The sequence below is a fragment of the Patiria miniata genome, unplaced genomic scaffold (genome assembly GCF_015706575.1).
Source record: "Patiria miniata isolate m_02_andy unplaced genomic scaffold, ASM1570657v1 HiC_scaffold_5, whole genome shotgun sequence".
Classification (NCBI taxonomy): Eukaryota; Metazoa; Echinodermata; class Asteroidea; order Valvatida; family Asterinidae; genus Patiria; species Patiria miniata.
Window position 1 is genome coordinate 30,461,976 of NW_024037072.1, and position 24,602 is coordinate 30,486,577.

A 24,602-nucleotide genomic window follows, 5' to 3' on the forward strand; every position below is an offset into this window, starting at 1 on the left:
AGTTTGAATTGAGGCACTGCCCGTCGCTCCCAGCCAATTTGGACCATTTATAGAAGTATAAAAGTATGGGGGGGGGGGGGCGAAGGGGAGGAGGTGGTTTATTTTTGATGTAGCGGTCTCAAAAAGCACTGTACATTACAGGGTGTAAGGCGCCCCCTATTTTTTAAAGGAGTTGTGCATGTAGCGCGTTCAGGATCTAGGATGTAAAGGCCCAATCAATAAACTTTCTTTGAGTAAAACAACCAATCAAATCGCTCATGCACTTTTCAAGTTATGACATTTTAAACATAAACACATTTTTACAAAATTGTGTCCACAAATCACAAGAAAGGTAAGTGTTTATTTCAGCAAAACGAAAACATTTTACATATTAAAAAATCCCATAGAGCTGTATATGAAAAAAACCCCGCATCAGAACACTCTCATAACCATAATAATTGGCACTTTTCATATAACCTTTATTTAAACACATTCTGCTTCCAATGTCAGGGCATTTTTGCAGTGTGTGGGGGGGGGGGGGTAGCATTATTATTTTTGTAATGAATTTCTATGGAAAAAATTGTTGGACAGAGCTTTTTTTTGTTTGTTTAACCCCACCCCCGCCACCGGATCCGCGGCGTAGCGAGGGTTCTCATTCTAGCGGGGCCTGTTGGGAAAGGGGGGGGGGGGCTTGGCTTGATGTTACAATGGAGGGGCGCCCAAAACTTTCATCCGTGCTGAAAACGTACCCGGACACCCGCCCTCCGTAAAGTGTGTTGGGGGTGGGGGGGGGGGGGTGGACACCATCTTCCCATTGGGGCGCTGTTCAAAACGTATATCACGGCTACATTAGACAGTACTAACTACCGCTATTCGCCTTACATTAAACAGCTACTCACGAAAAAAAAATGTTAAAAATGCGTAAAAATCGCGGGCAAAAGGGACTTTATGTTCTTCCAGCTGAAATCATGGTAACTCATATGGCTGTGATATTCTCCGGATGCCAAATTTTCAGTGGGGGGCGACCGCGGAGGGCGAACTTTTTATGGGGCGTGCGCCCTTTCCGCCCCCCTCCCTCCCCCCCCCCCCCCCCCCCCACACACACACACACACACACGCCCCCCGTACTTACGCCACTGCCACCCGTCCCTAAAAAAACCCGATGACCAATGGCAATCATAACTGGCAAAAAATAGCAAAGATTTGTGAGAAAGTATATATTTCTTCACGAATTTATCATCATTGAAACATTAAAGCGCAAAAAGGTAAGATTGGATGCGTTAGTGTTGCTATGCCAATCAATTTCAGCCCAACTGTGCGTCAAAGAAGCCCAATGTTACTGCACGTACAACACTATCCATTGCGAAGCAGACGGCAGATAGAGCCGATTTGGGCTCTTTTTACCGCGATCAGCACACCGCATAAAACCAACATGGCAGCCGCCAGTGAAACTGCGAACGCCGAAGTTACGAACACAAATTCGGACGATATGAATTCATCGCAACCAGTTTTGCTCACAGAGGGAAGCTTTTCTGTCGAGAATGGATCGTCAGAACAAAAACAGGACGGAGGATCGGGAGTAGAAGGTGCAGAAGGCGAGGCAGCAGAGGAAACATTGAGTCAAAAAATCGACCGGTTGGAAGAGTTGAATAAAGAGGAACAGCAAGACGAGTTGAAATACGTACCACCGCTTCAGGATCCGTATTCACGCTCTGTCAAGTACATGGAGAAACATAACATCATGCAAATATTCCAGGTAAAACATGTAAATATTGGGAAGGATTGTATTATTTGGGATGGAAGGGATATGAATGAAAATATCAGAGTTGTTTAAGCAATAAAAAGCAATCAAACAAGCGAAAAGAAAACTAAAACAAAGTTAGGCTAACTATATCGGAAAAATTCTGCCAACCGGACACCACTTTTTTCAATTAATTTTCTAGCGCCAAAAGTTACCTCTTTTATCGTTATTCCCTCCACTTTCCCTCCTCTACTCTCACCCCCTCCTTTCCTTAATTTCTATTTATCAATCAGTCGCTCACTTCATCGAGATTCGAACCTCGGACGCTTGCTTGATACACGAGTCTCTTAACCGCTAGGCCGCGCACGATCGCTGTTGCAATGATCAATCTTTGGACGTATTTGAAGTATCCATTGAAATAAACTAAATATTCATGAGAAAATAAATATTCATAATGACGTATTGCACTATCATTGGCCGGCTCATGCGACGTCTCATGCGACGTCATGATTATCGATGTCTAGCCCGACTGCGTCTGGCCGTACAGTACTATCGCAAGCTCTGTAGTACGGCCAGACGCCCGATGCTTCCACAGAGACTGAATTTTGTTGGCCTCCGATGTAGCGATTTTGCTACATCTTTCGATCGCGATTATCTTTTCATCCAGGACACAAATTTCCAAAGTTAAGGTTCGTAGTGGTAGAGCAACTCATACCTTTTCGAAAAAACGTTGTTTGGTCTCAATATTTTCATCCATCTGGCCACAAGACGAATTTCAGTCATCAGATTCCACAAATATCGTCCCCCATGCGATCCCCCATGCGATTTCAAAATGGCGGCCGCGCTGTAATGTATGCAATATGCAGGCGCGCCCGCACAAACTCATGAATATGCATAAACAGTCTGTGACGTATGACCCCGTGTTTTTGGACGTGCGTGCGGCGGGGCCGTACGTCCAAAAACACGAGGTCATACGTCACAGACTGTTATGCATATTCATAAGTTTGTGCGGGCGAGCCTGCATATTGCATACATTACAGCGCGGCCGCCATTTTGAAATCGCATGGGGGATCGCATGGGGGACGATATTTGTGGAATCTGATGACTGAAATTCGTCTTGTGGCCAGATGGATGAAAATATTGAGACCAAACAACGTTTTTTTCGAAAAGGTATGAGTTGCTCTACTACTACGAACCTTAACTTTGGAAATCTGTGTCCTGGATGAAAAGATAATCGCGATCGAAAGATGTAGCAAAATCGCTACATCGGAGGCCAACAAAATTCAGTCTCTGTGGAAGCATCGGGCGTCTGGCCGTACTACAGAGCTTGCGATAGTACTGTACGGCCAGACGCAGTCGGGCTAATCGATGTCATGCGTATAACGTACCGATGTTCCAGACACTTCAATCAGTTTTGACCGGCTGCTTCAAGTCAGATCTGCACTACATGTGCATGCAAAATGTGCTCCAAAAACACATTTTTACCAATTTTTTTCGCATGTCCACTCTTTCCTGGATTCCTCTTGGTTGAAATCACAAGGTAAGGTGAAAATTTGGATGTTTGGCGGCAGGTAAGTGGTGTCCGGTTGGCAGAATTTTTCCCAGAGTAAAGTGATGGCTAGTCTAGTCACTACAAATATGGTGCGAAGTCCACGAATGTGGCTGGAAAACGTTTGAACTTTTGTTAGAGAATATTTTTTTTTCTTTCTACATTCCAACAAAGTCACATCTGAATACTTTCTTTTATTAGAGCATACTAAATTCTGTCCAAACGTATTTTGTGCAACGCAATGTAAACTTAATTTAATGTTAATACATATTTATAATTAACATAATTATATTTACAATTCAATGTCTTTTATCTTTCATTGCAGCACCTAACTGCAGAGATTGTGTACCACAAGCCAACCGACCCCTTACAACACATGCTGGAGGAGCTAAACAGAATGGTTGCAGACAGAGAATTGAAACGAGAGGAAGCGCTCAAGAGTGCCGGTATTCGCTGATGAACCTGGGGCCTCCATCTACGTGTGTGGTGCTTATGGACAGGATGGATAAGAAAAATGTTTCATCTTCATTCACTTCAAACTACAACTTCTCAAAGTTATTCAAACATGATTGAAACTGATAATACCCCAAAACCTTATGAATTTACAAATATATGATGGAACGTTTTGTCAGAAGATTAAATTTGGGTTTGGGATTGTGCTCTAATATTTTATGTTGAAGGGCAAAATTCAACATTGAAATGATGATGTACTTGAACACTAAACAGTAGTAAACAAATTTCAAACGTGGAGTTACTTCTATTTCTCTTATTGGACATCATCCTATCAAAAAGTTACTTAAAAATATATCAAGGTGGCATACTTCATATGCCACTCAGTTTCTGCATCAGCATTACTATTATCGTTTTGCTCTTATAAAAAACAAAAGGATGATTTGTTATCATAGTGAGTATTAATGAAGGAGGAAATCATCAGAGTATGCAAATGAGCTTTATACATGTATGTCCAAAGGGAAGCTTAACATTTAAGTTGATTCTTACATTGTATTTGTTAATTACAATCAAGAATGATGTAATTTGCTGCACAGTGCTTAATGTGTGAATAAAACCATGAATTCTATTTTTCTACTGTAAATACACCTCAGAATACACGCACTTCCATTCCAGTTCAGAACACGTTGAGGTTTACATTTGTTTTGCTGATGTGAAAAGTCAGGTTGCACTTTAATATTGGACATAATTTCCACTTCTTTGAACCAAGTTCTAATTTCCTTCATGCTTGATATTCTTTTTCAGTGTCGTTAGAATATTTTCTGGGAGTTTCCTTCTACCACTAAAGCTAAACACATTTAAGAATTGCCAAGTGGGCTATGGTTGGCCATCATTGCACAAAAGAAGAAATCCAAAAACATTAAAAAATCATCCAACCTTCAAAAAACGTTGTTTAAACACTTGAAAGGAACAAAACTTATACGAAGACAAAATGTACCTCTTAATTCCAAGAATGTAAATTTTTTGGGAAAAAAACTTGCTGGAGAGTCCAAATGTATGCATTGATGGCCGCTCATTTGGGATTTTATGTTTGTAAATAAAAGGTCTAAAAAGCCATAGGTCATAAGAATCTGATGTGAAACAGCATTGTAATGGAACGTTGTCTTTACTTGACTATTGGTCATATTGATGTGCAAAGTATAAAATTGACAACAAGAAATAGGGGCAGCAAAGACTTTGCAATATAAAGGTGCTTTATTAAAATGTCTGCAAAGCAGGTGTTAGTTTTTTTTCTTCTTTACAATTTAAGGTTTCAGGATGTATTTTTGAGCAAATTTGAACATACAAAAAAAATGTAGGTCAATCATCTGATCCAAAACTCAAAGTGCTTCTAGTAAGCCAAATAATAGAGGGTAGTGCATTTATAATTTAGGGGAAAACAGCATTCTTTATAGTTTTCAGAGCACAAGATATATGGATATTGGATAATAGTATGCATGTATCTCTAACCCAACATTTTCAGTGCATTTTAAGTCGGTTCACATTATTGTGTATTTTTGTATTTAAGCCTGGTAAGCATTATACGATGATTACATGTGCTGTTATATTAACAGTCCAAATTGTGACAAAGTAAGAAATATAATCTTTGGGTGTATAAGTAAAATGCTGCTACTTTGGGGTGGAATCTCTATTAAGTTTTCGTATTGCCCAAGGCCTGGACTTGAGTGAGTTCAATTTCTTTAAGTAAAGTAGAATGCCACTATAACGAACATGATGGGGCCCATAAAAAAATGTTCTTTATAGTGGTCGTTCGTTAAAGTGATTGTGCATTATGAAATAATTTACTATTTCGAAAGCCAAAAGGGATGTTCATTATAGCCAAATGTTTATTATAGTGGTGTTGGTTATAGTGGCGTTTCACTGTATGTGTACTTTTTGTACCATGTCTTACATGCAAGTCTAAATGTTCAGATTTAAGCTAGATTTTTGGGTGATTCTCTTAAAGAAAAAGCCTTTTGCAAATATTTTAATGACAATCTCCTATTTTCTGAAAGGTTTCTTGCAATCGTTAAAAAGCCAAATGTTTTGTGTGCAGTGATATGCTTTATCTCGTATATTGTTATAAAAACAATGCTATGGTGCTTCTTTTAAAATATTTTTTGCTTGTAAAATTTCGCTTTAATAAAGTAGCTAAGAGTTTGACTGTTCCACTGACAAGCTGGGACACAATAAAAGAAGAAAACACGTCACAGCAATTATTCTCTGTCTGCCTTTTCCATCGTTTTGGTGCCCCATTTCCAAGCCCAAGTCCCATTATCCTGGCCCCTTTATTTTTTTCTTGCTACTGTCTATGATGACTGATTCTCTGCCATTTTTTGCTTGTTACATTTTGTACATAAAATTGCCAATATTATGTTCTGCTTAACAAATTCATAAAACGGGGCCCTGGGATTAATTTCACCAAGCTAATATTAGACGTGTTCAACATGTCCTAACTTCCTTAGCAATGCGGCTGACCTTGTCTCAACTTGGAATTCCGTCTGAGGGTTATCTTATCTCATTAATGTGAGCATTAATTTGTATATTGTCTAGAAATAACTGCCATTAAAGATGAGTGTCGGCCATAGAGCTCTATGGTGTTGGCCTAGAGTTATGGTTTTGAGGAAAACATTTGCTGTAGAAACAGATTTGAAAATAGTTCTGATCCGTGGGTAGTTTGAATAAAAATACCTTATTTTTACAAAATTTAATGATACGCCAACACCTATTCGACTTTTTAAAGCAGAGTGATGCAATGGGAGCAAGAATGACTCAAACGTATCTTTTGTAGAACTACCTTGCGTGTGTAATTGATTGAGTAGAGTAATTTTTCTGGCGAAAGTTTGTGTTCAATGCAACCACTTGAAGTTGTGCAATTCTTTTCAACGACTGTTTCATAAAGTGGTAAAAACAAACATGACACAGCTATCAAATTGGTAGTTTGGATGCATCTTGCTCAAGATGGGTTTAGTGAGATTGGTCTGAGGACGTGTCTTAGTTAAGATCGATCTTTGAGCCGGGATTCGTCTCAAGTCCTAAATGAGTCGCAAGATAAGACTTGTGAAATCAGCCCCTGGGGTCTCAAGTCTAGGATTGGTACTGCGCAATGGAACATTTGAAGTTGAGCTTTGTAAAGTTGCAGAATTTCAAAGAGGAATGTAGAACAATGCAATTTGGTATGTACCATCACATTTATTACAGAAAGTTGAAAAGATATCAAATATGTACAGCACGTTGTACAGTCAAAATTACAAAAACTTGGTAAACTTCATCCTTTCAACGTAGAGAAAGAAACCACACAGAAGTCATGTCATGGTACATGAAAATCAAATCATTTTCACACAGAAAAACTCGACATTTAAATGACACATCAATTGGAATCAAACTTCACATGTCTACGAGAAAAAAAAAAGAAGGAAAGAAAGAAAGTTATGCCACTGATAAAATAATTGGTGCAAAGGTTTGACACTGAAATCTTACGCAGCAAATATTGGTGTTTAAAACACATGTACCAAATACTGTGAACATGGTGAATGAAGAAAGACCAGGAAAGTTATATCACTTTATACAAAAATAAACAGTTCTGCTGAACCGAGCAATTAAACTCACAATCGGAAACAATTACAGTGACAGACTGCTAAATACCTCTAACACCGCAGTAGTGGTTCAATTTGTTTTTAAGAAAATGACAAGTTTCTACTTTCATTTAGCAGATCTACCAATTGACATTGATTCTTCTCAATGAGATTTATTTCGAAATTTGAAAAGACAAGATCAAAAATGAGAACATTCACAAGGAAACTGCAAAAGTGACCATGGCGTCTTCAGTTCCTGTAAGACAATTCATCATCTTAAGGCATATCAAATGCTTCCACATTCAGCTCCTGGATTTAGAGGTTTCTAGTTCCACACTGAAGAGCCCAAACACAATTTCTGTACATAAGACTTGACGTCAAACTTTTTGTTTAAAGTATCATTTCCTTTTTTATTTGATTTCTTTACCATCCTGGATTTTTGCTGAAAAAACCTTAAAAATACCTACCGGGTGGGGTCAATACCAATTATTTCTGAGAAATTAAAACAAAAAGATATAGGCACACTGGTTGGCACTGTAAAGAAAAACCCAATTAAGGAAAGAACTGGTGAGACATTAAAACTTGACAGTCACTGGGAATGTAAAAAAGTGTGTTTTACAACTACGTATATTCAAATTACAATTTATGTTCTTGATCATTTAGTATCTGAAAAACACAAATGTAAAATTATCAAGAATTCATTCTTGATGCTACAATAGACTACAGATGTAAGCACAATCTTACAAAGATGTTGACAAATACGTTGACCATATAATTCTCAAAGATAAAATGTTATCAATCAATAAAAGTATGAACAGTATTTGTATGATTGTAGTTCTACAATTAAAGACACTAATACCTTGACACTTGTTTTCCCGACGGGCTGACTCTATAGATTTGCATACGAAGAACGTACTAACATTTGGAATTCCAAAATTCACAGACAAATAACAATGCAGAAGTATATAATGTGATCAATAAGTTTCGTTGAGCTACCCTCTGCTACATCAGATTCAAACTGGCCAGCCAACCCCGGCAAGCTCGGTGGTTGAGTGGTAAGACGTCTGCACTAGTCAGTGGGACGTCGTGGGTTTGAGTCCCATCTGAGTAAGCTTGGGATTTTTTTCTCGCAAGTTTTCGGACAACACCGAGAATACAGTGTTTATCAATAAATTGGCGAAGGGCAAAATCCGATATAATATGCACAAGTACTTCACAAAGACTTTTTGTTGTTGGAGATTTGATCTGAATGACACTTTCAACCAGTGGAAATTAGATTGAACAATTCCAGTTGAAATTCAGCAAAATGGAGGCAGTGCAGGAGAAAAGGAAGATTTGCACACCTAAAAATAAACAATATATAAATGATAGTCCCAATTCAACTGCCTTACACCAGTCTGTTGCTTGCTGAGTCTGTTCAACACAAGGCATGTTGTGCTACTATGTCACCCGTTTCACTTTCAGCTAAAGACTTCCAAAACTTGCTAAGCATTCTCCCCACACAAACTGACAACTGACATCCACCCAAAAGTGTTGTTTTTGATTAATTTTTGTTTTTGTTTTTAAACTAACAGATCAGTCATCTGTTCATACTAATGTACAAATCCCATATTTAGTGCATCATTATCACATTATAATCCATGACAAAGAAATACGAGCATCTGTCAACAGAAATAGCCAGTATGAAGATTTGTCTAATTACCAATCAGATACAACATGAAAGAAAACGTCAAATATCTTTGTATGAATTCTTCCTTTTAGCCATTGCAAGCTCGAGTTGTAATAAATATATCCACACTAAATCGTAACAAACACCACTACAATATTGCTAACTCTGGATAAGTGATGTGTATTTGAGACACCCCCCACCAGCAAAATAAAAACCCACTTTCAGTTATTGTGATGATGGCATTTTAAACACTCTCCATGTTGTCCAAGCTGGAATCCATTATCTTTCTGTAGTGCCACTGCTCAAAGATGGCATGACCTCAAATGTCATCTCAAGGTCAAAGGTCATTTGAAGGTCATCTGTTTGTCCTTTGGATAATAAGTACTGACTGCCTGATGTCAAACTTGGCCGAAGATTTCATCATGTACACTTCCATACAAACAAGCTGTGGACAGAACACAAACATTGAAATTTATTTGAGCCGAATCAAATTTGGTAAAGTGCTCCAGTTCCCATTTAAACAGCGCGATGTTCCAATTGTATGACGTCAAAGTACCATGTGACCATCAGGGCTCAATTTCATAGCACTGCTCAACAGTAAGCAGAAAAGTTGTGCTTACTATAGCAGAAAATCATGCTGCTGCTTTAGCACTATTTCATGCTAACGGTTGCATGCGCATGGAGATTTCTATTGTTACGTCACTGATTTAAGCAAAGTTTTCTTCTGAGGTTAAGCAAAGTTTGCTTCTGGGGTTAAGGGTGCTTTTGCTGTGCTTACTACTTAACGGTCCCTATGAAATAGATGGAGGCTCGGTAAGCACAAAGTCGGCTGTTAAGCGCTATGAAATTGGGCCCTGGTTTCCTTGTGATCAGCCACCATTGCAGTAGGCAATCGTACACTGTAAACTAGACAGTAGGGCTTATTTTTTTGCACGTAAAATAACCGCAAGTTCTTTATCAAATGACATCATGGTGACTACCTGTGCTGTGTATGGTTGTCAAAATGGTGCCGACCCAGCTTTGAATGCTTACTGTACCCACTACCTACTGCCCGCAGTGCTATATGATCTTTTCCTACTTCAATGGCGACATAGACTTTCTTGTACCCAGATGTAGACAGGGTCACATGCGTCAGTGACAGCACTTTATAGGAGTGTTTGAAAAACACGTCTTTCCTGTAGCATGCGCTCAGAGAACAGGACAAGTCATGCTGGATGGGCCACAAGATACTGTGGGGGATAAATCTTAGCGAATGGCTGCACCCTGTATGGGATATTGTGTATGTAGTAATGCTTTACGGGTAAGTCAAGCAGAGTAGAAGCTAAACACTCAAACTGTTTGTTTCTTGTGTGTCATTCTTCGGTGATTATTGCTTACTGCCTAAATATGCTAAGCTACATTTTCTGCTTGCCAAGGTGCTTAATTTCATAGCTCTGCTTACTGTAGCGAAGAATCACGCTAACTAAAGAAGACAACTCCCCATGAATAGTAATCAAACGCCATAGACTCAGACAGCTCAAAACTGGCTGCAAGTTGATTGCATGTGCAGTTATTATATGTTTACTTTCATCCTCTGTTATGTGCACTGTCACCACAAGTTCAACTAGGTTATATATTTTCAGCGGTGAGGGGGTTAACTTAGAGTCCTATACGTTTTTCAACCTTCAGGCCTTTTTTTCCAATTACTTGTATTACCTGTAAAAAAAATTACTTGCATTTTTTTTCTTTGATTTTTGTATTTTCCTGCACTTTCATATTATTTCGAGGTTTTAACACTAGGGTTCATGCATGTCGTGTGGTCAGTCAAACATCGCATTGAATTCTCACTGATTCCGAATACCGGGTGTACCATTATGGACCATTAAATACTGCCCTCACACATTGGAATATTTTTTCCCCGCTCCCCACAGGACCTAGGGACCAGAACAATCCGTAATCTGAATAATTAAAAAAAAATGGCTTAAATGTCTTCTTACCAACAGTCATCCCCGCCTGCACTGATGAGATGTCGATCATCGTAGGTGAATCTCACATTAGTCACATGGGCTGAATGGCCGACGTACTTCTTGTGTGGCGCCTGAAAATAACAGAAATGTAGACATAGGATATGTATATTTCAGAAGGGACAAAATCATTTGTGAATTCCAAATAAAATAAGTTTGAAGGAATTTGTCACAAATGTTTCTTGAAATGTAAATCACTGTTTACACTCTATTATTGAATAGAAGTGTATAAAGTCCAACCTTAACATTTGGGCTTAAAAAGAGATAAAGTTTAGAAGAAAACTGACACAAACTGTTTGAATTTACAGATCACACTAGAATCTAAAACATCTTCATTTGTAATTAATGTATTGTTTTATTCATTAGGTTCGCCACAAATTATATTTGTCACGTTGACACGAATTGTTGCGCTTCCTAAGCACATTTTGTACTCAATGTCAATAAATGGCAATATTCGTTGTATTCTACCTCCAAAATGTTCATGTGTTGTGCAAGATTTGAATGTTTTATTGAAATATTGTATCTTACACGTCTAAGCTGCAGCATTCTTCGGATGAAAAAAAAAAGTTATAGAGAGAAATTTAAAGTGGTTCTCAATAATTGAAGATACATAGAAAGACGAAACATTACTGTAACAGTCAGAACTCACGTATTTGTCGGGGCAGGGAAACCTGAACAGCTTGACAAATCCAAAATCATCGCCGGTTGCTAGAGAATTAGCATTGCCTGTCAACGCCGCACAGTTCACATCGGCACTCTGGGAACTTCTGGGCCAGATCCCAACAACTTCAGATCCAAGAACGCTATGGGAATACATGGACATTCAACAAGTTGCTAAATCAACAATCAATTTCAAACAAAAAGCTTGCATTTCTATATTTGTAGAGAAAGAAACGAAGAGTGATATGCCAACAACTATCCAAAATAACACTTACATGTACTTTCTAGACTTTCCAGTCTCACAATGATACATTCCTTATACTTAACTTTCCAAAGGCATCAAGACCACTGATCTCTATATACGTACACAGAACTGCAGAATGGAGTCACATGAAGCCATAATGGAGAAACGAATCGGTGTTCTACAAAGGACAACTGTCATCTTAGATCTGTTCTCAAACGTTGTGATTCACTTTTGTAACATCGTGGTTCATCTTTTGTCCACTTCTGTTCAGTGTTTCAAACATCGCAGTTCACTTTTTGAACATCGCAGTTCACTTTTTACGACATTTGGTAAAATAATAACGGTGGAAACTGTTCCTTTTTAGAACATCATAAAATGTGTGCGTGAAACACGCAAAAAAAGCGGATCAAATCTACATAGTGCGCACAATATGTATGCGTAGTACGTCCGTATTGGCGATTTGGCGGCCATATTTGAAAACCGGGGCGAACTGGTCAAAAAGTGCCATCAGTTAATGTACATCGTAATGGCAATATGCTATCCAGTCAGTACAAGTGGAGCTTGCCCTTCATTGACGTTACTTGTTTCTAATCATATGATATGGGCTCTCCACACAAGTACCCCCTCGCTTGGCTACAAAGAGAGAGTTGGGAGAGACTCATTACTGTCACATGCTTGGTGCTCAAGTGAGATTTAGAATAAACTTAAAAATGCGTCATTGCACCATATGTGATGCGATCAAGCTACATGAGTCGTTTGTCGACTCCGGTCAATTTTTTTTTATTACAGATTTGAAAAGAGCCCAATCTCAGAGTTACTGCTGTGAAAACCGCATGCTGATTTTATCTTTAGTTAAAAAATTATGGAAGTCTGAACACCAAGAGATGTGATGAAGTGGTGTGATGAAGTGGCCCTATTTTGGCCTGTATCTCCAAATGACAATTCCCGACAAACGACTCATGTAGCTTGATCGCATCACATATATGAGTGGTCTTGAAGACTGAGCCATCTACTGTACAAAAGATACATGTATGTAGGGCTGCATTGGCTACGGCTATCTTTAACACACACATGTCTATAGGAAATGGATTTGGTCACTTCCATAGACCTGTGTGTTTATTGCAAGCCACAGCCATTCAGACACAACCTGATGACTATACCTGGTCCATGTCGCCCACGTGATCTTATCTATGGTTGCAGTATCGGTGACCGGTTTTCCACCTGGTACTTCGTACAGTAGTCTTTTGTATGATCCTGTACCGACCTATACATAAAAGATCAATTCAAATGAGCTACACATCACTGCTGATGTATCCATCAATTCTTCACCAAAATATCACTTGAAATGATCAGTCCGTTAATTCACACAGATGGAATGGGCAGATGGCCAATGGTTTGACTGACCTTGTGTGCTATGATAAAGCTATTTCTATGCCAAAAAGGTTGCAAACTTGACTGACAAAAGAAGGCACTAAGTCTCAATAATTTTCTTTGTTTTCTTTTGTAAACCCATCATAGATATCACCATAGTAGAAAGAGGTCTGGAACAGTACATCTATTCCGATGAAACTAGAGCCAGAAAATTGCAATGATGAAATATTTCAAAAAAAGGAAAGTCTCTTCAAATGTCACTTTTTTTACACAGGGTTCCCACAGAAATCTTGAAATTTAATTCCAAGATTTTTTTTCAGGACAACATTAGTGCTTTCCATGACCAATTCCTATGCTGTATTGGCATCTTAGGAGCCTATTGCTCTGGAGGCAAAGGACACCACTCCCTTTCAGCCTTCCAGGTTGACACAAGGCCACTGAGACCCACAAATGCATCACAATAGTACAATGAATGAAAACAATGGTGCAATGAGTATAAAGCATACATGCATAGAAGATGGACAGCCGTAGCAAATTATCTTCAAGTAAACTTGAATCCTTGATCCTGATTGGTCGATCCATGGCAACAAAAGCGTGCTACATTATTCCATGTAGCACCCAAGGAGGGAGGGGCCTATATAATAGGGGTGTAAGTGGCGCCACGTCAAAATAGTCCCCCCCCCCCAAAAAAAAAAAAAATTGTTGGAAAAAAAATTGATATTAGAAAATTGTGAGCCCCCCCCAAGCCAAATCCTGGGTGCGCCACTGTAGCACGGTCCATACCGCACACCGCGGTTCTCGCTATTCTAAGATGCTGAAGTTGGCACTCGTGGAACACGGAGAATGTGTAGTGCGTCTACATCTCACATACCATGAGGCCGAAGGATGGAGACGTACTACATTACTCCGAGTTGCGCTCGCGCTTGTGGGATAACTAATAATATTACGCATTATCACTTATTGGTCGTGCAATATTCCATGACTGTTTTTCTTGGAATACCAACTTCCATAACTGCTTGTAAATTAACCACATTCCATGACTTCCATGATAACTTTATATTCCAGGACTTTCTCTGATGTTTTCCATGACTGTGGAAACCTGGGTTTGCGACGTTAACTCTTACCTGGATGTATTTGCTGTTAGCGGAGAAATCCAGCTGGAAGACAAAGCTGGGGATTCCCCGACAGAAACCGACACGGTTCAGGGAGGGACCTTGGGTCATATCGTAGAAGTCCACACAGCCGTCTTCAGAACCCACGGCAATGTACTGGGCATTGGGACTGAACCTAGGTAATAAGAATACAATAAATGAACAACTGAAATTCCATCACGGTCTGTTTTCATTTTTTTCACCTTTATTTACGCCATATTTAAAGGTGTTTATTCAGAAAAACCAATAAGCAGTTTCACGGTAATATGCGCCAACTTGTTTGTGGGGCAAAAAGAGCATGCGTTGCTAGACGCAGGCACATTTTGGAATGACCGCATGATGAATTGGAAGCGCCGAAGTTTTCCATTGACGATGCGTGTAAAATTGCCCTGCCGGCAAGATGGCGAATATTACCGTGAAACACCTAATTTCAGACTAACAAAATTGTTGCTTAATAAATCATGTAGGTAGGAATACCTCCATGGTTAAATGTATGTGTAGTCATTTATGACAAAATTAACAATAATTGATTAAACGATACAATAAAACAAACATCAGCAGCCGATTTCACGAAACAATGCGTGCGCAACTTGTACCAAGCATATGCAGGATTCGACTTTAATGGTAGCTCGCTAGCCAAATGCTAGTCAAAACAGCGGCGGGCTAGTCAAACTATTCCTTCAGTAGTCCAGCTGGCGAGTGAAAAATTATTGGGCTACGGTAAAGATGAAGGGACAGGAAGAAATAAATCATTAAATTCAGAAAGCAAACCTGTATTTTGTCTAATTAAATTAACTGTTTAGGGTTAAATTATTGGATCTGTTTATTAAAAACACTGACAAGATTGCCTCAGGATACACATTTTTCATGTATGCACGTTGTTGTTTATAAGACACTCTATAAAAAAACAACATGCCGACTAGTGAAAATGCCAGCGGGCTAGTTAAGAGTCTGTTTCATGACTAGTGAAACAAAAAGTTACGGTCGAACCATGGCATATGTTTTACACAGCAAGCTGGTTGTGCAGCACTGCAATAAACTTACAATTGATTTGACAAAACTAATGACAGTTTTCACTTTACCATCTTGGAAGGGCAATTAAACCGTTGTGTATGATTTTATATCACTCGCAAAACAGTCCTTGGAAAATCTCCCCCTGCCATTTCTAAAATATGACTGTGTCCAAATTTTCTTGGAACAGAGCGGCGAGTGAAGTCACATTTCATTGCCTTAAAAACGAAGCTGTTGGTTTCTTGTATCAACTTTTATCAGTTGAATAACGACAGGCTGTATGCCGATCATGATTAGTCGGTAAAGAAGTTGATTTTCAGTTGGTACGCCATAACTTATGCAACATCAAAGACTGCAAATGTTACGCCATAATTTGTTGAAACATTCGTGAAATGTGTCTTGACGATAAAACATGGTGTAAGTGGTTTGAAAAAGGCTGCAGCATTTACTTTGTTGATGGAACTTTTATGAAATTAACAGCAGTACTTCACAGAAAGGTTCAATAGTATAGATTAGGTTCATTGACCCTAACAGAACTCAACCCATCAAAGCCCAACGGCATGTTTCGTTGGAATCTGTCAGGATGGGTACAGTATCCCTAAACCGATTGTGTTTTACAGTGGGCTGGCACACCTCCAGAATCAAAGTCAGAAATATGTGTGTGTAGTTTCCCAAATGGAGTTGGAATTTGCCTAGTAAATCATGCTAGGGAGTTAGGGTTAACCCTAAACCTTCCGAAATCCTCCCAAATCCTCTTTGCAAAATGGAGGATTTTGCAGGATTGAGGCTACATGGCATTGGCAAAAGTGTGTTTCTGTTTTCGGAGGATGCACTTTGTCAAGGTCTTGGGCCAGACCTTGTGTTGTTTAAGCTCAGCCGTGCATAAATTTAAGCCTAAATTTACTTGAAATCTTTGGCACTGCTCCAGGATGTCACTGGCTCTGATTCAACATATTGACGCATTTTGCAGGATTGAGGCACCTCTCCAAGGACCACATTCAAGAAATAATTTTGCAGGATTGAGGCCATATGCTATTACATTTGTATTACATGGAGGCACTTGGAAGATTTTGCAGGATTGAGGTTACATCCTAGCAAAGATTCCTAGGGGTTAGGCTTAATATCTACAACAATGGCACAAAACTTGTTACATTTCCTATTTAAATATTTAGTTCTCATTAGTGATTCAAAGCAATACCAAGTAACATCCTCAATGGTCTGGGATTTAAAAAAAATGTATGCACGGTATTTTTAAGGACAGTTTTCCCCAATGTCACCGATATTATTGATGTATTAATACGACGAAGCCTCGAAGGCCAAAGTAAAGAGAGAGCTTAAAACTAAAAAAAACGTTTTTATGCAGTAATACGAGACCTGACGCTTAATGGCCCCTGACTACCGATAGATGCCCAATAAACAATAAATCACCTCCCTTCTTTACAATAACAAGGTTGATAAAGGAGTAATTACTCTTTTGGTATCCAATTAGGGCAAAATTATCCACTTGTTTCCATGCCAACAAAATCCCCTACCCACTTTGTGACTTTTATCAACGGATATTTAGGCTTAGCTTCAGGCTTGCTTGCACACACAAAATTATATTTTCATTCAATTGTTGGTTTATAAAACCAACACAGCTGAAATTGAATTTAGGAAAAAGAACTGACTATCATTTTGTGTGACTCTACATCTTTCCCCCTGATTTGCAAACCACCAACCAAATATGTATGCGAAGACCCTGCTGTGCACTTGTTCTACACTGATGCTTGTTGTACTTGGGGCCAATGCTCTGTGTACATCTTGCCCGCAAAGATGGATCTATTTCAACCATTCTTGTTACGGCAAGTTCCTAGAGTCACGAGTGTCTTGGATTGATGCTTATCAGAAATGTGCAAGCCTTGGCGCTCACCTACTGGTTCTCAACTCCCGGCAAGAGACAGAATTTATCGCCAGCATGGTCAGACAATTTTTCCCCAAGTCTGATTCATACAAACGAATCTGGCTTGGATGTAAGGAAATTGACAAGAAACGGGTGTGCTCTGAAGATAACCAAGATGAGCTGGCAATGGTCGATGCAAGATGCGTATCACTTGATCCCTTCACTTACGAATCTCTGGATAGTCCTTGTTTTGGCAACAATGGCTTGAGACGAGTCATATGCGAGAAACCACTCAAAATCAAAGTTCGTTGCCAAGCTGTGAGCAAGCAAGATGCTGACCTGATGACCACACCCTACTGCCTGCTGGGCCACGCCTACATGGTCACCCAGATCAAGCACCCGATACAATGCTGCATGGCCTGCTACAAGGATCCCAACTGCCGCTCCTTCAACCTGTCGGGCAAGATGTGTCATCTCAACAATGTCACCATCTCTCAAGTTGATGCCACCAAGTACGTCACTACCGTCAACAACTGTGCCTACTACAGACTTGACTAAAACATCTCAACTTTTTTGGCTCATCAAAAAAAAACAAAGTAGAAATGAAACTAGTGATAAATTCATGGATTCACCGTATTAGAGCACAATACTTTGCTTTTGTCAAAAATGTAATATAAATCTATTGTTAAAGATTTTAAAGATTAGTCGGGGAGTCAGTCAGTTAGTAACTCAGTCAATCAGTCAGTCTGTGACTCAGTCAGTTAGGGGGCACTAGGCTGGCATTTTGGGTCCAGCAACATGGGTTAGACAAGTCTAGTTGGACTACCAAGGGTAAAAGCTTTTTTGTTTTTTGTTTTCTTTAAATAAATTTTTAATGTCTTCATCTCGCCCAGAACACAACACTTTTTATGTACAGGTTTTAAAGTTGCACAATAATCCCTTCTGTTTGCTAGCTGTTTTGGATTAAAAAAAAACGTTGATGAGGAATTTACAGGAATGTAAATGACATAGACGATGTGACATTTTGTTGACAAATTGGTTATTGTAGTCACGTGAAGCCAACTTCCAGCAAACGGTTCTCTTCCGCACTGCATGTATAGCTCTTGAAATACGAATGGTTTAAAAGTGTTGACAACTTGATGTATGTGATGCGATCAAGCTAAATGAGTAGTTTGTCAGGAACTTTCATTTGGAGATTCAGGCCAAAATAGGGCCACTTTATCACATCACTTCATCACATCTCTTGGTGTTCCGACTTCCATAATTTTTGAACTAAAGAGGGTATCAGCATGCAGTTTTCATATCAATAATGCTGACATTGTACTCTTTTCAAAACTGCAAAAAAACCCACAAATTGACCAGGGTCGACAAACGACTCATTTAGCTTGATCGCATCACATATGCTGTTTAAAGTAGGCCAAATAACATGCAAAAGATGCTTAAATGTTTGGGTTGCCCAGCAGTTGCAGGTCGGCATGGCGTCACAGGGCATGTACAGTCTATACATGGATAGGTAATATTTATGATTTATCGAGACGATGAAGGCCAAACTAAACAGAAACATCAGTATGATGCTTCTTAATGCTCCAGTAACGTGAATCGTCTAAGAGTAACAACCAACACGTTTCAATACCACAAGGCCAGACTGAATGCACTAAAGTCCATCAATAAATAATCTCCTTTTTTTGTCACATTGCCAAGCTGATGAATTTGTTATTACCACTTAGGTCTTCGAGGATATTCCAATTTAAAAAAGTCATCCACACGTTTCCATGCCAACCATGAACGTTGGACTTATACATTTTTAAGTTTCTGTGCTCGCCTACATATTGATGTACGACACAAGAGAGCTGAATTTGAGTTGAGGAATAGAACTGACAGAACATCACTTTGTGAGATCCTACATTTTCCTACCTTTTTTGGAAAAAAAACCCAACCAACTAACTATGTACATGTATGCGAAGACCCTGCTGAGCAATTGTGCTACACTGATGCTTATTGTACTTGGGACCAATGCTCTCTGTACATCTTGCCCGCAAGGATGGATCTATTTCAACCATTCTTGCTACTTCAAGTTTCTGGATGATGAGTTCAAAGTTCCTTGGATTGATGCTTACAAGAAATGTGCAAGCCTTGGCGCTCACCTTCTGGTTCTCAACTCCCGGCAAGAGACAGAATTTATCGCCAGCATGGTCGGACAATATTTCCCTAAGTCTGATTCAAACAAACGAATCTGGCTTGGCTGTAAGGAAATTGACAAGAAACAGGTGTGCTCTGAAGATAACCAAGATGAGCTGGCAATGATCGATGCAAGATGCGTATCACTCGATCCCTTCACTTACGAATCTCTGGATAGTCGTTGTTTTGGTGGTAACGGCTTGAAACGAGTCATATGCGAGAAACCACTCAAACTCCAAGTTCGTTGCCAAGCTGTGAGCAAGCAAGATGCTGACCTGATGACCACACCCTACTGCCTGCTGGGCCACGCCTACATGGTCACCCAGATCAAGCACCCGATACAATGCTGCATGGCCTGCTACAAGGATCCCAACTGCCGCTCCTTCAACCTGTCAGGGAAGATGTGTCATCTCAACAATGTCACCATCTCTCAGGTTGATGCCAGCAAGTATGTCACTACCGTCAACAACTGTGCCTACTACAGGCTTGACTAAAACATCTCAACTTTTTTTGCTCATCAAAAACAAACAAAGTAGAAATGAAACTAGTGATAAATTCATGGATTCGCCGTATTAGAGCACAATACTTTGCTTTTGTCAAAAATGCTATATACATGTAAATCTATTGTTAAAGATTTTAAAGATTAGTCGGGGAGTCAGTCAGTCAATGACTCAATCAATCAGTCAGTCTGTGACTCAGTCAGTTAGAGGACACTACATGTAGGCTGGCATTTTGGGTCCAGCAACATGGGTTAGACAAGTCTAGTTGGACTACCAAGGGTAAAAGGTTTTTTGTTTTTGTTTTCTTTCAATACAGTTTTAATGTCTGCATCTCGCCCAGAACACAACACTTTTCATGTACAGGTTTTAAAGTTGCACAATAATCCCTTCTGCTTGCTAGCTGTTTTGGATTTTAAAAAATCTACATGTATGTAACAGTAATTTACATGAATGTAAATGACATAGACGATGTGACATTTTGTTGACAAATTGGTTATTGTAGTCACGTGAAGCCAACTTCCAGCAAATGGTTCTCTTCCGCACTGCATGTATAGCTCTTGAAATATGAATGGTTTAAAAGTGTTGACAACTTGACATATGTGATGCAATCAAGCTAAATGAGTAGTTTGTCAGGAACTTTCATTTGGAGATTCAGGCCAAAATAGGGCCACTTTATCACATCACTTCATCACATCTCTTGGTGTTCCGACTTCCATAATTTTTGAACTAAAGAGGGTATCAGCATGCAGTTTTCACATCAGTAATGCTGAGATTGTACTCTTTTCAAAACTGCAAAAAAAACCACCCAAATTGACCAGGGTCAACAAACGACTCATTTAGCTTGATCGCATCACATATGCTGTTTAAAGTAGGCCAAATAACATGCAAAAGATGCTTAAATGTTTGGGTTGCCCAGCGGTTGCAGGTCGGCATGATGTCACAGGGCATGTACAGTCTATACATGGACAGGTAATATTTATGATTTATCGAGACGATGAAGGCCAAACTAAACAGAAACATCAGTATGATGCTTCTTAACGCTCCAGTAACGTGATTCGTCTAAGAGTAACAACCAACACGTTTCAATGCCACAATGCCAGACTGAATGCACTAAAGTCCATCAATAAATAATCTCCTTTTTTTGTCAAATTGCTAGGCTGATGAATTTGTTATTACCACTTAGGTCTTCGAGGATATTATCCAATTTAAAAAGGTCATCCACACGTTTCCATGCCAACCATGTACGTTGGACTTATACATTTTTAAGTTTCTGTGCTCGCCTACATATTGATGTACGACACAAGAGAGCTGAATTTGAGTTAAGGAATAGAACTGACAGAACATCACTTTGTGAGATCCTACATTTTTCTACCTTTTTTGAAAAAAACAACGACCAACTAACTATGTACATGTATGCGAAGACCCTGCTGAGCAGTTGTGCTACACTGATGCTTGTTGTACTTGGGACCAATGCTCTCTGTACATCTTGCCCGCAAGGATGGATCTATTTCAACCATTCTTGTTACGGCAAGTTTCTAGAGTCACAAGTGTCTTGGATTGATGCTTATCAGAAATGTGCAAGCCTTCGAGCTCACCTGGTGGTTCTCAACTCCCGGCAAGAGACAGAATTTATCGCCAGCATGGTCAGACAATATTTCCCCAAATCTGATTCAAACAAACGAATCTGGCTCGGATGTAAGGAAATTGACAAGAAATGAGTGTGCTCTGAAGATAGCCAAGATGAGCTGGCAATGGTCGATGCAAGATGCGTATCACTCGATCCCTTCACTCACGAATCTCAGGATAGTCCTTGTTTTGGTAACAACGGCTGGAAACGAGTCATATGCGAGAAACCACTCAAAACACAAGTTCGTTGCCAAGCTGTGAGCAAGCAAGATGCTGACCTGATGACCATACCCTACTGCCTGCTGGGTCACGCCTACATGGTCACCCACATCAAGCACCTGATACAATGCTGCATGGCCTGCTACAAGGATCCCAACTGCCGCTCCTTCAACCTGTCGGGCAAGATGTATCATCTCAACAATGTCACCATCTCTCAAGTTGATGCCAGCAAGTACGTCACTACCGTCAACAACTGTGCCTACTACAGACTTGACTGAGTACTACTTTTAAACATTTCAACTTTCTTCTGCTCATCAAAAACGAACATAGTAGAACACACCTAGCGATAAATTCAGGGATTCTCTGTATTTGAGCACAATACTCTCCACCCAGGAGTAAATGGGTACCTGTGAAGGTACAAGCCATATGCGCTGATGTTGAACTGCTGCAGAAGTGGTTTCGTGGCCTGATGAACAGGGGTTTGTAAAGCGCTTGGACACCTCTGGTATAAGACTTTGTATAAGCACTACACTATTATTATTATTGTCAACAATGTGATATAAATCTATTGCTAAAGACATTAAGTTGCACATTCAAAAGATGTTACAGTAGGTAATAGCCTTCTGGTATGTGCAGTCAGAGACTCATCCAGTCGGGGAGTCAGTCAGTGACTCAGTCGGGGAGTGGGGGAGTCAGTCAGTAAGAGACTCAGTCAGTGACTCAGTCAGTTAGATGACACTAGGCTGGCATTTCATGTTCAGCAACATTGGTTGCACAGGTCTAATCAACTGTTAAGAATTGGACTACCAAGGTTAGCTGTTATTTATTCTTTATACATCAAATACATATTTAATCCATTCATCTTCTCAACGACACAGCACTGTTCATATTCAAAGTTTTTAAACGATGCACAATAATCTTTTCTTTTTGCTGTTTTGGATTAGTAAAAAACTGTGTGAGGAATTGATGTAATATGAGAATGCTAATATTGCAATAATACCTGGGCATTTTATGGTATGGACACGTACTCCCCTGACTCCCACTCAATCAAGAGCGTAGAAACTCAGTTGTCAACCAGTCAACAGAGCAGCCTAGCATTTGCATGTACCGTATATCAACAAAAATGATAGAGTCTAGAGGTATACAGTCCTTCATTTAAAGAAAATCCAGGAGAGCTATAAATCGCTCTCCTCAAATATTTGAGGAGAGCAAATCGCTCTCCTTAAAATCCACGGATAAACAGCGGTAAAACGACGGGTTACCATTGTTTTTGTTTTATTTTGAATATAAGGATTTATTCAAGGGGCTGCATTATTATTAGTTTTTGCATAATAACATATGCTCAAGTTGCGTTACTTTTTTCGTTTTTGTAACTGTAAGACAAGGTAAAATTTATTTTTCAAAACTAACTAAATGGAGATTAATAAAAGGTTTGACTACTGCTTAGGCTTTCATTTTTTAATACAGTTGTCAGTACGTTCATCACTTGATTATACTTGGAAAATGGAGAGTTAATAAACGGCACATAAAGCAACTGACTATTTGCTTTCAGATTCGTTAAAATCATATGAAATTTTCAGCCTGAACTTTTTCAATTGCTCTGCGAAATCTATACAAAAAGGGCCTCAAAATGACTCAAACTTGCCTTAAGTTTTATCGAAAATATCTGCCGTCGATAATCTTAAAAATAATGGAAAATGCAGGTCAAGTATGCCATATACACAATGCTAGTCACGACGAGAAACTGGCTAACAACATCTGAACTTCGCACTAGTACGAGCGTTTGTGATGCACTGTGTGTGGTGGGCCGGCAATGAGACTCGTTTTACGGTATAGGATTTCGGTGAAACACGCTGCATCGTTTCACTTCACATACCAGTAAAACTTCCTCAAAATAAATTCATGAACACGGGAAATACATACACAGACAAGAGAGATCAAGTTCTGTGAATAAGCTTGCAAAGATCATCCTTCTCAATCGTTGTTTTCTTGGCATTTTTACGATGTCTATTCCGTCCGGCCTGCACGCAAAACACTGTACGGCAGTGCATTGCACCGCGCGCGACTATTACATTGACTGGTTACCGCATTTTCATCATGCCTTCATTGGGACTTAGTGCGCGACGCAGCGGGAACCAGTCATTGCTGCACTCGCACGTACGGGCCCACGTGTTTTCATACATGCAGCTCTATGCGATATGCAGATTGTGCACGCACACTATACAACCGCTGTACGTACACACACGATCTTATACAGTACGTACGAGCTCGGTGTTCGTTCATTTTTAGCGATGTCCAGCGGCATATTAACGTGAGTTTGGGCATTATGTTTTATTTCTCCATGATTATACCAACGAAAAATACGCGTAGCTTAAGACTTAAAATGCTTTGCGTTTTTATCACTTTTTATTTTTAAACTTTCCGTGTTTGACGAGCCCTCTTTTGGATTTCTGAGGAGCGCTATTTTTAGCGCTCCTTTGAGACAGTCGAGGAGCGCAGTAGGAGCGACTGCGCGATTGCGCTCCTTAAAAATAAAGGACTGGGTATAAGATTTGTTTGATAAACAAAGACAAATTCAAAAAAAAATTGAGAAATAAAGATTCCAAAATTACCCTGAAATCAACCAAGAGTGCAGTATATTTTGTATATTCAGTAGAAAAAATCTTCTGACAAATTTTGAGATGCTGGATAAGCTTACACTAGCAAGTATTTTGCTGAAGTTCTAAGCCGGTATGTGGAAATAAGCAGGCGGCAATTA

General features: G+C 39.5%; 2 protein-coding genes across 2 annotated transcripts in view; one reads left to right on the forward strand and one right to left on the reverse strand.

Annotated features, from left to right (window-relative positions):
* The first annotated feature begins 1,374 nt into the window (after window positions 1-1,374).
* LOC119740928 lies at window positions 1,375-4,142 on the forward strand. Its single transcript, XM_038216417.1, has 2 exons — window positions 1,375-1,735; window positions 3,595-4,142. The coding sequence occupies exons 1-2, from the start codon at window positions 1,412-1,414 to the stop codon at window positions 3,724-3,726; spliced, it is 456 nt and encodes a 151-aa protein (XP_038072345.1). The 5' UTR covers window positions 1,375-1,411; the 3' UTR covers window positions 3,727-4,142.
* A 3,338-nt stretch (window positions 4,143-7,480) lies between these two features.
* The window catches only part of LOC119740924 (echinoderm microtubule-associated protein-like 6), a 77,272-nt gene continuing 60,150 nt past the window's right edge, over window positions 7,481-24,602 (reverse strand). The window contains exons 31-35 of the mRNA XM_038216411.1: window positions 14,405-14,567; window positions 13,070-13,173; window positions 11,655-11,808; window positions 10,979-11,079; window positions 7,481-9,447 (exon numbers count right to left, since the gene is read on the reverse strand). Coding sequence (XP_038072339.1) covers window positions 9,423-9,447; window positions 10,979-11,079; window positions 11,655-11,808; window positions 13,070-13,173; window positions 14,405-14,567 — 547 coding nt within the window. The 3' untranslated portion in view covers window positions 7,481-9,422. The remainder of the gene's footprint in view (window positions 9,448-10,978; window positions 11,080-11,654; window positions 11,809-13,069; window positions 13,174-14,404; window positions 14,568-24,602) is intronic.

What these genes read in the sequence shown, in the direction of transcription:
- LOC119740928 (XM_038216417.1), top strand. Translation starts at nt 1,412, where the DNA reads ATGGCAGCCGCCAGTGAAACTGCGAACGCCGAAGTTACGAACACAAAT. An exon ending in ACATCATGCAAATATTCCAG is followed by an intron (nt 1,736 to 3,594) that starts GTAAAACATGTA and finishes CTTTCATTGCAG; the next exon opens with CACCTAACTGCAGAGATTGT.